This window comes from Monodelphis domestica, chromosome 1, assembly GCF_027887165.1.
Source record: "Monodelphis domestica isolate mMonDom1 chromosome 1, mMonDom1.pri, whole genome shotgun sequence".
Classification (NCBI taxonomy): domain Eukaryota; kingdom Metazoa; phylum Chordata; class Mammalia; order Didelphimorphia; family Didelphidae; genus Monodelphis; species Monodelphis domestica.
Window position 1 is genome coordinate 344,143,652 of NC_077227.1, and position 14,053 is coordinate 344,157,704.

The following is a 14,053-nucleotide window of genomic DNA, read 5'->3' on the forward strand; positions in this document are numbered from 1 at the left end:
ACATATGACTGCATAGATTAAATCATCAGGTACCTTAGAAGAGAGATTTAATTTCTCTTTCCTCCTCTCACACTAAAGTTGGGAAAACAAGGCTTAGTGGATGTCTCTATAAGAACAAGTGACTATTTTCCTACAAGTTTCCTTTCTGATTTAGAACAGGATCCCTTTAAGAAAGGGGCTCTGTTTCCTTCTCCAACAGAACTCAGAAACATTGTTGATGTTGGAAAAAAATATTTGTTGCTTAAGGAAAAATTTAACTCCTCTTTATTAGGCTTAGCATGCAATATTATATCTTTACTATGTAGAGGAACATGATTTAAACTGATTTATGATAATGCAATGAAGAGAACATGGAAAAGCTGTAATAATCTTCACTCTCAACTCCAAGCCAGGCACACTTCATTTTCTAGGTAGTAGTAAAGAAAACTGTGTTCAAATTAAATCTAATCCAACAAATATTTATTTGATGCTTATTGAGTTCAAGCCATTATATCAGGTACTATGCAAAGATGTAACTTCCTTTACCTCCCCATTTCCACATGTATGTATGTGAACATGACTGAACTTTAAGTCATCTGAGCTGCCATTAATCCAATGGGTCCTGTGTGTTTCCTTGCAGGTGAGCCTTCCAGGTGGTCTTCCTCCCACTGTGACTGCTGTTGCAAAAATGGCAAAGGTGACAAGGAAGGGGAGAGTGGCACCTCATGCAATGAACTCTCCACCTCTAGCTGTGACAGCCAGTCAGAAGCCAGCTCCCCGCAAGAGACTGTCATCTGTGGGCCAGTGACTCGCCAGCCCAACATCCAGACTCTGGACAGGCCAATCAAGAAGGGCCCTGTGCAGCTGATCCAGCAGTCAGAGATGCGTCGGAAAAGCGACTTACTTCGGACTCTGACCACTGGCTCCAGGGAGTCTAACTCGAGCAAAAAAAAAGCTGTGAAGGAAAAGCTCTCTATTGAGGAAGAGCTAGAAAAATGCATCCAGGATTTTCTGAAGATCAAAATTCCAGATAGGTTCCCAGAAAGGAAACATCCTTGGCAATCTGAACTATTAAGAAAGTACCATCTATAGGAGAAGGCTGGGGGGTGGGGGAATAACACACCTTATCATTTCCAAATAAACATCATACACAAGAATATCCATATTTCAAAAGGAAAAAAAGTAAGAATGTTTTAGGCCACAACAGTTCATTGATCTTGTACTGCCTAGTTTGCCTAGTTCACCTTCTCATGTAAAATCACAGGGTAATTAATTTTTTCCAGATGTGGAAGCACAATGAAAATGCTATTTGTATGTGAGCTCTAGCAAACATGCTGAAAATGTTACACAGGAGAAATGGTTACAGCAGCAACCAAGAAAACCTGGTGTTTACCTAATCAAAACCAAGTGTTCCTTGTTTTCCCACCCAGTGGAAAGGGCCACTGAATGGGGAGATGGAGGAAAAGGGGTTTGCCTGATGATGTATTTGCAATTTTTAATTTTGTTTTTAACTTTGTTTATGGGGAAAAGGAAGGGACTTTTTGAACTTTTTAATTAACTTAAACTATGCTATCTAGATCATATTGGCTATGTTGTTGGTACATGTTTATTTGTGTATACATGCATATGTGCGTGTACACAAGGACACATAAGCATATATATTCATGCTACATAGAATTCGAGGTCAGGCAATGTCTGTGAAGTCACTTCATTTAATCCCTTGCCTCCTGACAGAACCTCTATAACAATGAAAATACATCTAATTTCAAAATGCTTTTCAATGAAGGATATTTCATATCATTTATTGGGATACCATTCCAATGGCGAATGAACCTCACTAGTAGCTAACCTTTCTTTATTTGTGAACTAATTCCCATGTCTACTCTGGGATGAAATTGTAACTCTTTTCTGTGTTGAGGAGTGGAGGGAGAAGAGCTGGAGACTATTATTTGTTGAAGAGCCTTTCATACACCTGAAAACCATTATTAAATCAAAATTAAATCAATTTTTTGATAAGAGAATAGAGACCCGGTTTTCATATAGACTAATTTTCCTAACCTTCAGACATATTTGAAGCCTTTGTACAACACTTACTTCCAGCTCTCCATATTTCTCTTTAGTGGTAGGACCAAAAACTAAGCATGGCACAATCTTCAAAGGTTTTCACTAGTGCTGATTATAATAGAGAAATTAAAATTCAGTTCTTATGTGCTTTATTTTTCCTGAATCCTCCTAACACAACAAGATTTCTTACCTTTCTTGTGTCATTTTTTAACTAGAGTACAACCCTGCTGACAATTAAAAGTTACTTTGGTATCTTTTGTTTACCCTTGAAATACCAAGCTTTGGCTGTGTCTGTACTGCAGAAAGGAAAGCCTTAGCAAATACCCTGTTGATGTTACCTATGTAGAAAGGCAAACCAAATAACTGAAATTCCTAAATGGATATTTTGGTCCATTTGGCTACCTATCTGTATTCCAGTGACTGGATTATTATCATAAATCAAGACCACTATGTAAAGAAGTAATGAGTGGTAGCTCTCCTTGTAATCTTATTTGCTATGGATGTTCTTTTATCTCTTTTTTAGGATTGTGGTATTGAAATTTTTTTTGCTCTTTCTCTTAGGCACAACACATGGATTTCAATGTGAACTAGAAAGAAAATGTTATTGTAAATCATTAACTAGAACCACCAAGTGAAGAACTTTAAAAAATTGGGGGAAATGTATGTGTTATGAAGGAAGGAATTTGGATTAAGTCATCAGGACCAAAACATAATGATTAATGTATTAACTCTTTCTGTTTACATATCTCTTCCCAAAGCTAATTGCATAAGAGGTTCTGCCTCAATTTTAGTCATCAGTAATTGAAAGTCCCACAAGACTTGCATTTCAAAACGGAAAGTTACATCCAGTCAAGATCTGTATAGGTTTGTATATCCAAAAAATAATTCAAGATTTTATTTAAAGGCATTGTGAACTACGATGTCAACAGAATCATTCATACATTTGTTCCATGGTGGTCAGTCATTAGGTATAGCTGTATATAATCAGTCTACAAATGATTTATTTTTTCAATGCCAGGGAAGTCAGATAGTCATCTAAATAACTGAGTTTTTAGGGAGGGGGTCAGATTTGGGGCTAAGAAAATTGAAATGGGAAAGCTCATCCCCAGGCTCACTGATCAAATAATTCTCAAGGTCTCCCCAACAATGCTGTCAAATAATTCTTGGCCAAAAGTGTCCATTGATTCTAGCACCCTTTCAATTCATATCCAACTAAATTGTCAACAAGATACACTTTGGACCCTCAAATAACTGGCATGAGATGGAGAGTTTGAAAAATAAGCAACCCCTTACTTCTGCTGCATACTTTTACAAAGGAAATTAAATATTACTATGTAACTTCACATAAAATCACAGTTTCTCTTCATCCTATTTGCCCAATCAGTTCGCTATTGCATCTACCTGTTCACTTCTTCTTTTTAGCTTTAGAGATAGGAAGGAAATAGAAGGGATAAAAATCATATAATATAGTCTTCAATTCAATTTATTAAGGGGCTACAAGGTGCAAAGTATTTGTTTAAGATGGTTTTGCTTGTTTATTTATTGTTTTACTTTTCCCTGCCTCTAGACTATGTTCATTCTTCAATGTGAATTGTCCAAGGAAACAAAACTATTTTTGTCTTTCAGTTGTGTGAGTACTCGTTTACAATTAATCATGGCACTGGGTACAATGGTTCTTTTGGTATGCTAAATATTCATGAACAATTAGACAACCTAGATTAGAGCCATCTTATTAGCTACTTAAGAAGAGAATCTAAGATAAGTGGGGAAATATTCACATGAGGTAGGAGTTTGCAAGTCTCCATCCATGCTCACTATAGTATATAAAACCTCTTAGCAAGTTTTAATTTTTCAAAAGAATTTTAATTACTGTTAAGGAGAGAGCTTTATGTCATTATAGCCACTCTGATCCTTTTCATTTCCTGATAACTAAAGTTCTGACAAAAACTATAAGCTGAGTGAATGAGAAAAATTTAACTGGTGTTATTCTGGGTAAACAGTTTGATGCAAGGGGTGACAACGTGGCCAAAGAACTAAGTTAGTTATAGAATTACAAGATTTAGAAGTAGAGGGAACCTTGGAAATCAACTATTCCAACCCTATCATTTTACAGATAAGGAAACTGAGACCAGATCAGCTAAGTGATATCCAAAGTCATGCGAGTAATGGTTACCAGGCCTAAAAATTGAAATAAGGTCCTCTGAATTAAAATTGAATGATTTTTATCACATACATCAACCCTTTTATCATATCCCAGTACACTGAATTTCAGTGTTTGGGGAGGTACTATTTCACAGAGGAGCCTTGATCTAAATAAGATATTTATCCTCAAATATATATGAGAGAAGTAGTTTGCAAATCTCCCAATCTATTATTGATATCCATCTTTTTACTAGCAAAATGGGAAATTGGACAGATTTATAGTGGGTCATTGGGGGTGCTTGCATTGTCATATCTGTAAGTTCCAACCTTGTGTTCTTTTGTGTGATCCTCATGTGAACATCAGAATTTTCCAAAAACATGAGGCCATTTTATCCTTTTTAAAGCTAACTGTAGACACAACTTTTTTTACCCAAACTATATAGCTAGAGTAAAATTAATCAAAATTTTCATATACTCCTGATTTCTTTTGAAACATATTATCTTTTAAGTCATGTTTATGCAATATCAATACAACCTGCCATTTCAGTGGTAAAAAAAATACAAACAAAAAAATCAAAGCATTTTGACATTTGTCAACAAAATGATCAACAGCTGATTTATTAACTTTCATTTTTCAATTGATTATGTTTGTTTAAGATGGATGTTAGTTTATGTTTTCCCAGGGTAATCCTTCTCATTTATTGCTCTTCTTTTACTTTCCTGAATTTAAAGTTTATGTCTGAGTTTCATCCATCTGTGTCAAAACAAGCTGGCTCTGGGAGATTATAGACAAAAATATAGGATGATTTGTAAAATTACTATTTACTATTTCCCTATCACAGTAGTAAAACCTTATTTTTATATTTGGAATTTGGAATCTGTGATTCCTTGGAGTCATTCCAGCCTCCCAGCTCAGACAGTATCAAGCATAGTTTCAGAATATGGGAAAATCTAAAATATTGTCATTGTCTATCATTGGGTTTCACTGATCTGGTAAACATCAACTTTCATGGTCTTTCATTCCTAGGAATTGAAAGGCTCTTTCCATGCCTGTGAGATATATGTTTTAAACAGCAAATCATAAAGAAAAATGAATGAAGGCTTTTTTTTTCTCTCTCTCTCCATTGGTGACTTTGTGGCAGATGGATGTTTCTGCCAATTTGCATGCTGGGTTATAGGTTTAACAAGGGCCATTTCTCTCCTTTAATATCTCAGTATTCTTGGCATCTTGAAATCTTGCTAACCCAAAGTTCCAATTTATTTATTTTCTTTTATATTATCAACATGACACAGTTGAGAAAGAGAATCAGATGGAGTGTTCTTTTTACCTAGTTGGAATGGAGTTAGATGTCATTTGCACAGGACTATACAATGATTAATACCTGTAGAAAAATTAGACCAAATGAAATCTGCTGGAATGGACTTGATTTATATTGCCTTCATCATCCTGGTTTTAGATGAAATGGTTATTGCTCTCCACCCCTGCTGAAAGAAAAGAGTCTTAAACTTTAATAATCACAGCCTTGTGATGCGACAAGAGAGCTCATTTGTTTGAAATATCTGTTTTCTCATCTTGCCTTGCCAATTGAAATGGGGCCTTTTTTTTCACTGTGGCCTTCTTAGAAAGCTGTATATATGAGAAGAGATTTCAGAATATTTGAAATATTCTAAGTAATTCAAGGAATCTACTTGAAGTCAAAATATTCTTTAATTCTAAATAAAAGGAGCTAGAGAGGAGTATTTCAAACATAGAAAGATGGTAGGTAGACTTTTTTCTATTTCTCATTGCATTTTACTTATTCCTTAATAGAGAGAGCTCTATCAGACACCTTTTTCTGTATAAAGGTGAGAAGAATATTAGTTTAAAAAAATATATGCTGTGTCATCAGAAACCTTTCATCTCTGGGTGGAGGGGCAAACATCTCTAAGTGAGATGGAGCCTAATGATACCTAATTAGAAATAAAGTTATTACTTTTCTCAGTGACAATTGCATATTCATTTTTGGGTCCCCAGGCTTTTGTTCAGCCTGGTTCAAAGGAACATGAATGTGCCTTTGACATTTAATTATTGAGTTGTGGAGAGTCAAGGTGATTTCACCAAAAAAAAGTAGAACTAAATGAAAAACAACCAAACTGACAATGAAATGATCTATGATGCAGTAGGAGCCAAGCCATGTTAAATCAATAACCCTCTGGGTCAATGAACTTCTGATGGGCAGCCAATTAGACTCAAAAAGAAGAATGAGGCTTTGAGATGTCTGAAGACCTGAAACCATAAAGCAAATCCAAGACTTCAGGCAAATACCAGTGGAAGAGCAAAAGAATAAATGAATAAACCAGGGGCTAAGGAATATGTTTAGTGCAGTAGGAAATGACTATATTGAAACACAGAAGATGAAATGGAGATTGTCAGTTATCCAGATATTTACCTCAATGGAGGTGGCCAAGAGAAGAACTTTCTGTTATGATCAAGAAATATTTACTTAAATCAAATCTATGTCACACAAAGTGAAGTGGAGCACTGGCAATTATCTGGGGAATTTGGGCAATCCATCAAGATGAATTGACAAGAAAATTCACCTATTTCTGATTCTGTCTACCCTATTCTGTCCTTGAACTCCCTAGGTAATCCACACACACTGCCTCAATTCTCTGGCCCATTGCCAAATCTCAACTTCTCTGGGCTATGTAAATCTGGCTATTGGCAGCTCCTAAAGCTTTGGTTGAGATTTGATTTGTTTATTGGGTAAAGGATTTCAGGCTCCCAGACTATCTGCCTCATTCCATTTAGTAATTCACTCTCATAAAAAATGAGAAGGGAAAAAAATGGCCTGAACTAGTGACTCTCCGGATCATCCCAGAGGGGTGATTTTCCTGTTAATCAATCTGACATAAACACTCCTAATGCCAGCCAGAGGATTTAGTAACTCTTGACTCTTCAGCTACCTCCTCTGTCTTGTCAATTTAATCTTAGTGCTGACCTTTTGCTAATTTACATGCTTATATGCCTTATAAATCAACAGATTTCCAGGTTCTTTCCCCATTAGTAGCAGAACTCAGGATAAAGAAAAGTAATTGAAAGCAATTGTTTCTAGACCGCAGATGAGTGAGTTGGTATACACCTGGAACTAGGTATGTCTTATGTACTATTGATAGGCATGTGTTGTAGATATGACCTGATCCACAGTAGGGAAAGCATAAATGAAAGAATCAGTACTCTATTATGAAAAAGGATCATTGGCTAGTATAAAAAATCTCCCATGTCTTAGTTATGGATATAAGTGCATGAAAGCATTGACTTAACTCAGTCTCTGGTGTAAAATGCAAAATAAGGAATATTCAGATACATTCTCATCTACTTATGGGTCTAATGGTCAATTAAGTTGTTTAAACAACCATTTCTATTACTGAGGTTAAAAAAAGATCCCTATTAATTCCTTTATGAATTGGTTTCCACTGATGCAAAAAGTATAGGATGTTTGGTTTGTTAATCACAAACAGATTGACCATTTGCAATGCCCATTCATATAGATTTTTTAAAAAATCCTTTCTCACTGGATGCATTAGCAAACATGCCTATAATCCCTGCTTACTGGGAAAGCAGAGGCTCATTGATTATGTGAGCTCAGGTTTTCTGAGCTTCAGTGGAGCTAAAGTTAAGAGAATGCCTGCATTGTCTGGCACTAATATCCTGAGCTCCTAAGAGTGGAACTGAGACTACCTAAGGAGAGTCAAACCAACCCATATTACATATAGCCCAAGTCAAAGTTCACATGCCAATCAGGAGTGGGATTAGACCTGTGAGTGGCTATTGTACTTCCAGCCTGAGCAAGATACGGTAACTCTTTCTAAAAATAAATAAATCTCTTTTCTATTCTGTGTGAGTGTGTCTGTGTGTCTGTGAATGTAGGTGTGTCTGTGTGTCTGTGCACAGTTGTGGATTGCCACTCACTAACCAAGGTGTAGTTCCTGTCCGTCTCATAGAGAAAAGGGAGAAGATGCAGAAGTAATATGGGTAGTAGGGGGTAAGAGAATTGTATTTCATTCAAACTGTCAACATTCTAACAGGAGCACAAAAATGAATTTTTTTTTTTGACAAGAAATACTTAGGAAGTCTTTTCATTCCACATGACCCTTTCAAAAATATTTCTCAGGCTAAACAAGATTCAACAGCAAGGTGCTTTCAAAAGCTCAATGGAATAAGAGGAAATGCATGAAACAGAAATAACAAAGGGCAGAGAATTTAGATTTCACAGCTGGATCTCAAATGGAGTTGCTTCAGGTTGAACTTTACTGTTATAAAGATGCCACTGTTGTTTTGGGGTTTTTTGTTTGTTTGTTTTTTACAATTATTCTCTTCAACCAACAATGTAGACATCTCTTGCTTTTGTTTCAAAAGAAGGACATTTCAAGGTTACCACAGGTCTGGACTGCTGAACCTCAACTTGTATACAACTTGTACTGATAATAATTCCCATTTACCTATCACTTTTATTTCCTAAAAAAAAAAAAACACTTTTAACATAATCTCATTTATCAATGTCCTTGTGACATAATGGACTGCCAGGCTTATTAGTCCAATTGTCATTTGGGAAAGTCAATGCCTAGAAAGATTGAGTGATTTCTTTGAGATCTCACAGGGAAGCAAAAAAGAAGCAAGACCTAAAGCCATGATTGTCTGCCTCTCACTTCATTCTCTGTTTTTCTATGCTACATTGCAGCCAGAGCAACTCCCAAGAGTTTTATTAATTGACTTTAAACCCTACCTCTATTTATTTGTTTGTTTTACAAGTTATCTAATCTATTCAAAGCTTAGGTACTGAGATGCCAGCTCATTATTCTTCCTTGTATTAATAGAACTTTTAAGCTACAGAGCTTCTTTCCTATATCTCCCTACCAAAGGACGGCGGTTGGGGATGGGGAACAGGATAGCTGAAATAATAAATTGACTAGCCTTACCGGTTCCCCTTCCTATTTTCTTTCCTCCTTCTATTCCTTCCTTCCTTGTTATTTAAAATAATTCATAAATACCCTTGTTACTGTCTTCACTATTTTTTCTGCTTCAAAATATAGATGTAACTTCAAAAGAAATATAATTTTTAAAGTATACACATACCTTACATAAACACCACCCTGAAAAAATCTTCTCAAAATAGTACAATGATAACCAAAACTGGTGATAACTTTGTAAAATCCTGTAATAACATTATTCAGCAAATCTAAGCAAGCATTTGAACCCCATTGGCATAAACTTTTGGGGGCATCGGTCTGTTATTGCCTCAGTGCTGTTTATTATATATGCATAGAGAATGTTCCTAGGGAATTAAGTGTCCCTCCCCCAACATTGCTTCACCAAAATTTATGTAATCTAAGGAACTGAATAATGATGTCAATGATTCCTACTTTTTTTTCAGAAGAAAAATGAATCTGCACTGTGATATACCCATCTCAACTCAACAAGATTTATGAAATGCCTTTTATGCAAGGTGTTGTGAATGCAAAGGAGGAAAACCGCTTTGCCCTAAGAGGGGTAGGGAGGGATATATGTGAACAGAAACAGATATATGATAATTTGAGGAGAGAGAAAAAACACTAACAGCCAAAAGGATCCAGAGAGACTTCCTTCAAAAAATGACATGATTTGAGCCTTGAATAAAGCACCCATGCATGTTCCATGCACATACATACATACACACACATAGGGTATGGGGTTCACATATTTTCCCTCATCAATCCATACCTACAGTCTATGATATTTATGAGCACAAACCTAAAAAGAAATCTGAATAAAGGAGAACTAAACTATTCCAAGTCCTAGAGAACGGAGCTACTTGCTTTTTAGTAGTCATTTACAAGGGTGATGGTAACTGCAGAAGAATCTACTTAATTGGAACAATTAATTGTGGAAGTGAACTTGGAACTCTGTTCAAGTATATGCATTGGTTACTGTTTTCTTCCTGATGTTCCCCCAACTAGTCATTGGATAAATTAAGTCTTTTCATTGTCAGTTTATCTTTATTACCCCCTTTATTATAAATGTCTTAACATTTCAGGTGATTTATGCCAATATAGAAACATCCATTGAACATCTTTGTGATTATAGCCTGGAGTGGTAGAAAGCATGGAGTAGTAGACAGAAGACATAATTAGAGTTAGGAAGGCGTTAGTTCAAGCTCTGACTGTCATATCAATCTGGGACCCTATCAAGTCACTTATCCTTCAGTAACCCAGAAAATTCTTTAAGATTGAAAGTAATAGATGAGATGTGAGTGACTATATGTTGCTGGAAGGAATTTTCACCCTGGGAAAGCCTTACACTGATGAAATCACAGATCCATGTTTCCTCTTCCCCTCCTCTATTCAAGAATTGTTATTGTAAAGAAACAAACAATTGTAAATAAATAAATATACATCATGTATATAAATATAGAAGCACAAGGGCACCTTGTATTAACAACTCAGAGATGCTTTATTTGACCCCTAAGGATATCCCTGTCTACAAAATACCAAAAGAGCTGGCCAAAGCAGCTAAAGATCCAATTAATTTCCCCAAAAATACAGTTGTTTTGTTTTGTTTAGACAAACCAACCAGTTTATTTTCACTTTTCAATTACTTACCTTGCATGAATGCGATACATATGGTGAATTTTCCAGAGCACTTTGCTTGACATACCATTGGAGTGCAAGAAGCTCAATTTCTAAGGAAACCCTATGCAAATGAAGTGTCTTCTTTCAGGTACTCCTTGGGGTTAATTCAAAATACAAGTCTACACAGAGAACCTCAGACAAGCACAAAGTTCAGCTGATTGCCTTTTCATGGGCTTGTACCTTCCATGTTACTGTCAGGTTGTACCATAACCCAGAAAAAAAATTTGCAAATTGGTATAACCATTTGCAAAACTCTACTCCTCCTCCTCAAAAAAAAAAATGACATTAAAAGTGTAGGAGAATTGAGTTTAGTGAGTATGAAATGTTCTAATCAAAGGAAAAGAAGTTTTGGGGAAATAGTTTTTGTTTTTTTGTTTTTTTCAAAAAGTTGGCACAGGATATAAACTTTCATTTCCCTTTGGTTGTCCCATTGCCCATTTTATTTATTCATCTTTTCCCCCAAAAGGAAAACAATAGATTCAAGTATGTTGTTCTTACAGGAGGATTTAGCCAAGGAAAACAGAAAAGAAAAAAGAAAAATAGCTCCTGTCCCCAGGAAATTATCTTTCATAGTGCTGCATTTCTTTATGTGTTTAATTGAAGGCCTTATGGAATCAGGACAGATGAATGATAAGAGCCTTCATTGCATTATTTGATCCCCAAAATAGCAAATTTAACAACAGTCTCCTAAAAAATAATATGAAAAAAATATATAAATTATATGATTCATGCCCAAATTTATGTCCCATGCTTCTAAGTGGAGTTTGCTTCAAAAAAGGTTACCTAGCATTACTGTAATGCTATTGATGGACCTCAACTTTTTTTTTAATACTTTGATTTTGAAAATCAACAAATCTCAATGCTTGATAAAAACACTTCAGAGGCCAGAAAAAAATAAACAAGAATTCTAAAAAGTTTGAACTTTGGTTCTTGGTCAAATGGCTGTCTCTCTACCATGCCATATTCAGCCAAAACTTGGATTACTTTTTTTTTTCAATTTTACCAAGTTTTTGAATGCTTAGTCTTTTAAAAAGAAATCACTGTCACTTCCAATTGCTTCCCCTTGCCTCTCATCTCTAACAGAACCTTGCCATTTATTTTCCTGTATTTACTAAACATGAATATGTAAATACATACATGTGTATATATTCACATATATGCATGTATGTAATCAAATTGACTCCTGGCCAAATATAATGCAAAATAATAGAACTGAATCTATTTTTAAAGACAAAGACCATATTGATTAAGTAATATGGAGATACACCAATGCAATTTGCCCATGATTATTGAACTTTTCTGTCCATCTGTCACTGATTTCTTTGACGGTTGTGCTATTTTCACCCTGGGCACAGGTTTCTGAATTTCATTGGTAACTTCACTGAGTGGTGATCTCTAGGGAGGCCTTGTTCATGTTACTTTCTCTGACCTCACTTAAGCACTGGATGACTTAGCCTATGCTGGGTCAATTTGTTGCACATTGATGTATACCAAGTGACACCCACTGAATTACCTCTTCTCCTTTCCTAATGTTGCTCACTTGTACATAAGTGTAATGTCAAATTGTTTACAGGTTCTCTTGTGTGTAATTGTGGATGCATTTCTAATGCAAACTGTCAAAGGAATCCGTTTTCCTGGAAGGCATTAAAATTGAACGTGCTTATTACAGTATAGACATCACCAATTGTGGACTCACTCAAATGCATGTCTTCATGTTGTCAGTCCCCAGAAGTGGAGCAGTTATTTGGGAATTGTCTTCAGTCTGTGAATAACAAATATACACAACTACTGTGACTCTAATTACTCAGTAACTGTTTTTACTGTGGTATGTAACACTGTAGCTTTTAGCCTGCTGTATTTCCTTCCTACCTATTTGTTCCTAAGAGAAAAGTGTGATTAAAAAAATAGTAACACCCTTTATCCCAATGGAATTGCACACAGGATGGGTGATCATTGGTCCAACAAGAAAGCAATCTGCCTTTTACTGAACCAATGGCTCTAAGCGGTATATAAATATATACATAACTATGTATATAATATCTACAATTCCAGTTATTACCATTCCATCCTACCCCTCATTTCCAATGGAAAAAAATCTACTATTTTGTTTAGAATTGCTGATAGATCATGAGAAGACTCATTTGCTATTATTAACAATTTCCATATCCTGTTTAGTTATTAATTATAGTATGGTAAATGATACAGATATGGTATCAGTATTGTGAAAATGTGTGGTTGAAACTACAAAATGCATTTGTGGATATATTCTAAAGGACAGACCAGAAGCTGTCTCTTCTCACTGAAATATATTACAGAATATCTTGTGAATATAATTACAGAAATTGGTAACTATTTTTGTGTCCTTCCATTTACAATTCCATTTCATATACATTGTAATTTACCACTAATCATAATAAATCATTTGGTAACATTCAGTTGTCATATATATATAAATATATGTACAAACTTTCATTTTCAATATACATGTCAGGCTTATGCTTCAACAGTATATAATGCTATCCAAGAATTTTATAACAATAGCAAATGTAATTGAAATTTATTTATTTCTATTTTAGAAATTAGCTGGATGGGCACAAAGAAATGAAAATTACTCGAGAGAACAGGGGTGATAGGTAGACAAGGGTTTGGGGAAATACCAAGGAAATTTGACATAAGTATTTTATATACACATTAACATATGCATAAATACATATATGGGGAATTATATAAACAGTATTGGTTCATGAAATTTTGTGGGTTAAACTAAAATGTGGCTATATACATATATAGATATGCACATGTATATTTAAATATATACACACATATACATGTGAGATATATATATATATGTGCAATCTAGTCCTATGAAAGTTTTAGTTTTAGTTTTAGCGAGCTGACAAACCACATAGACTTCAGAATGCATTTTAATAAAAGAGTGGGGAAATTATGTAAAGAATAAAAGATATCAAAGGAACTGACAATAAGAATATGATCGTTTTTAGATATTTTCTCAAGTAAAAAATGTCTAGAACAGACTCAAAGTAGAAGAACCAATGTGTTAACATGAAGAATTAACAGAAAAAAACCCCCAACATATAAGACATGCATTACACACTTTCAGTAGACTAACTGGTCAAACCCCAATGTGAATAATATGGTGTCTTCCTTTCAACCCAGTAACTAAGTCATTCAATAGATTAAAGTATTTGTGCTGAAAAAC

General features: G+C 35.1%; 1 protein-coding gene across 1 annotated transcript in view; it reads left to right on the forward strand.

Moving 5' to 3' along the window:
* Positions 1–13,264, forward strand: part of KCTD16 (potassium channel tetramerization domain containing 16) — a 357,038-nt gene extending 343,774 nt beyond the window's left edge. The window contains exon 3 of the mRNA XM_007473822.2: positions 620–13,264. Within this exon, the coding sequence (XP_007473884.1) occupies positions 620–1,071 (452 nt within the window). The 3' untranslated portion in view covers positions 1,072–13,264. The remainder of the gene's footprint in view (positions 1–619) is intronic.
* The last annotated feature ends 789 nt before the right edge of the window (positions 13,265–14,053 follow it).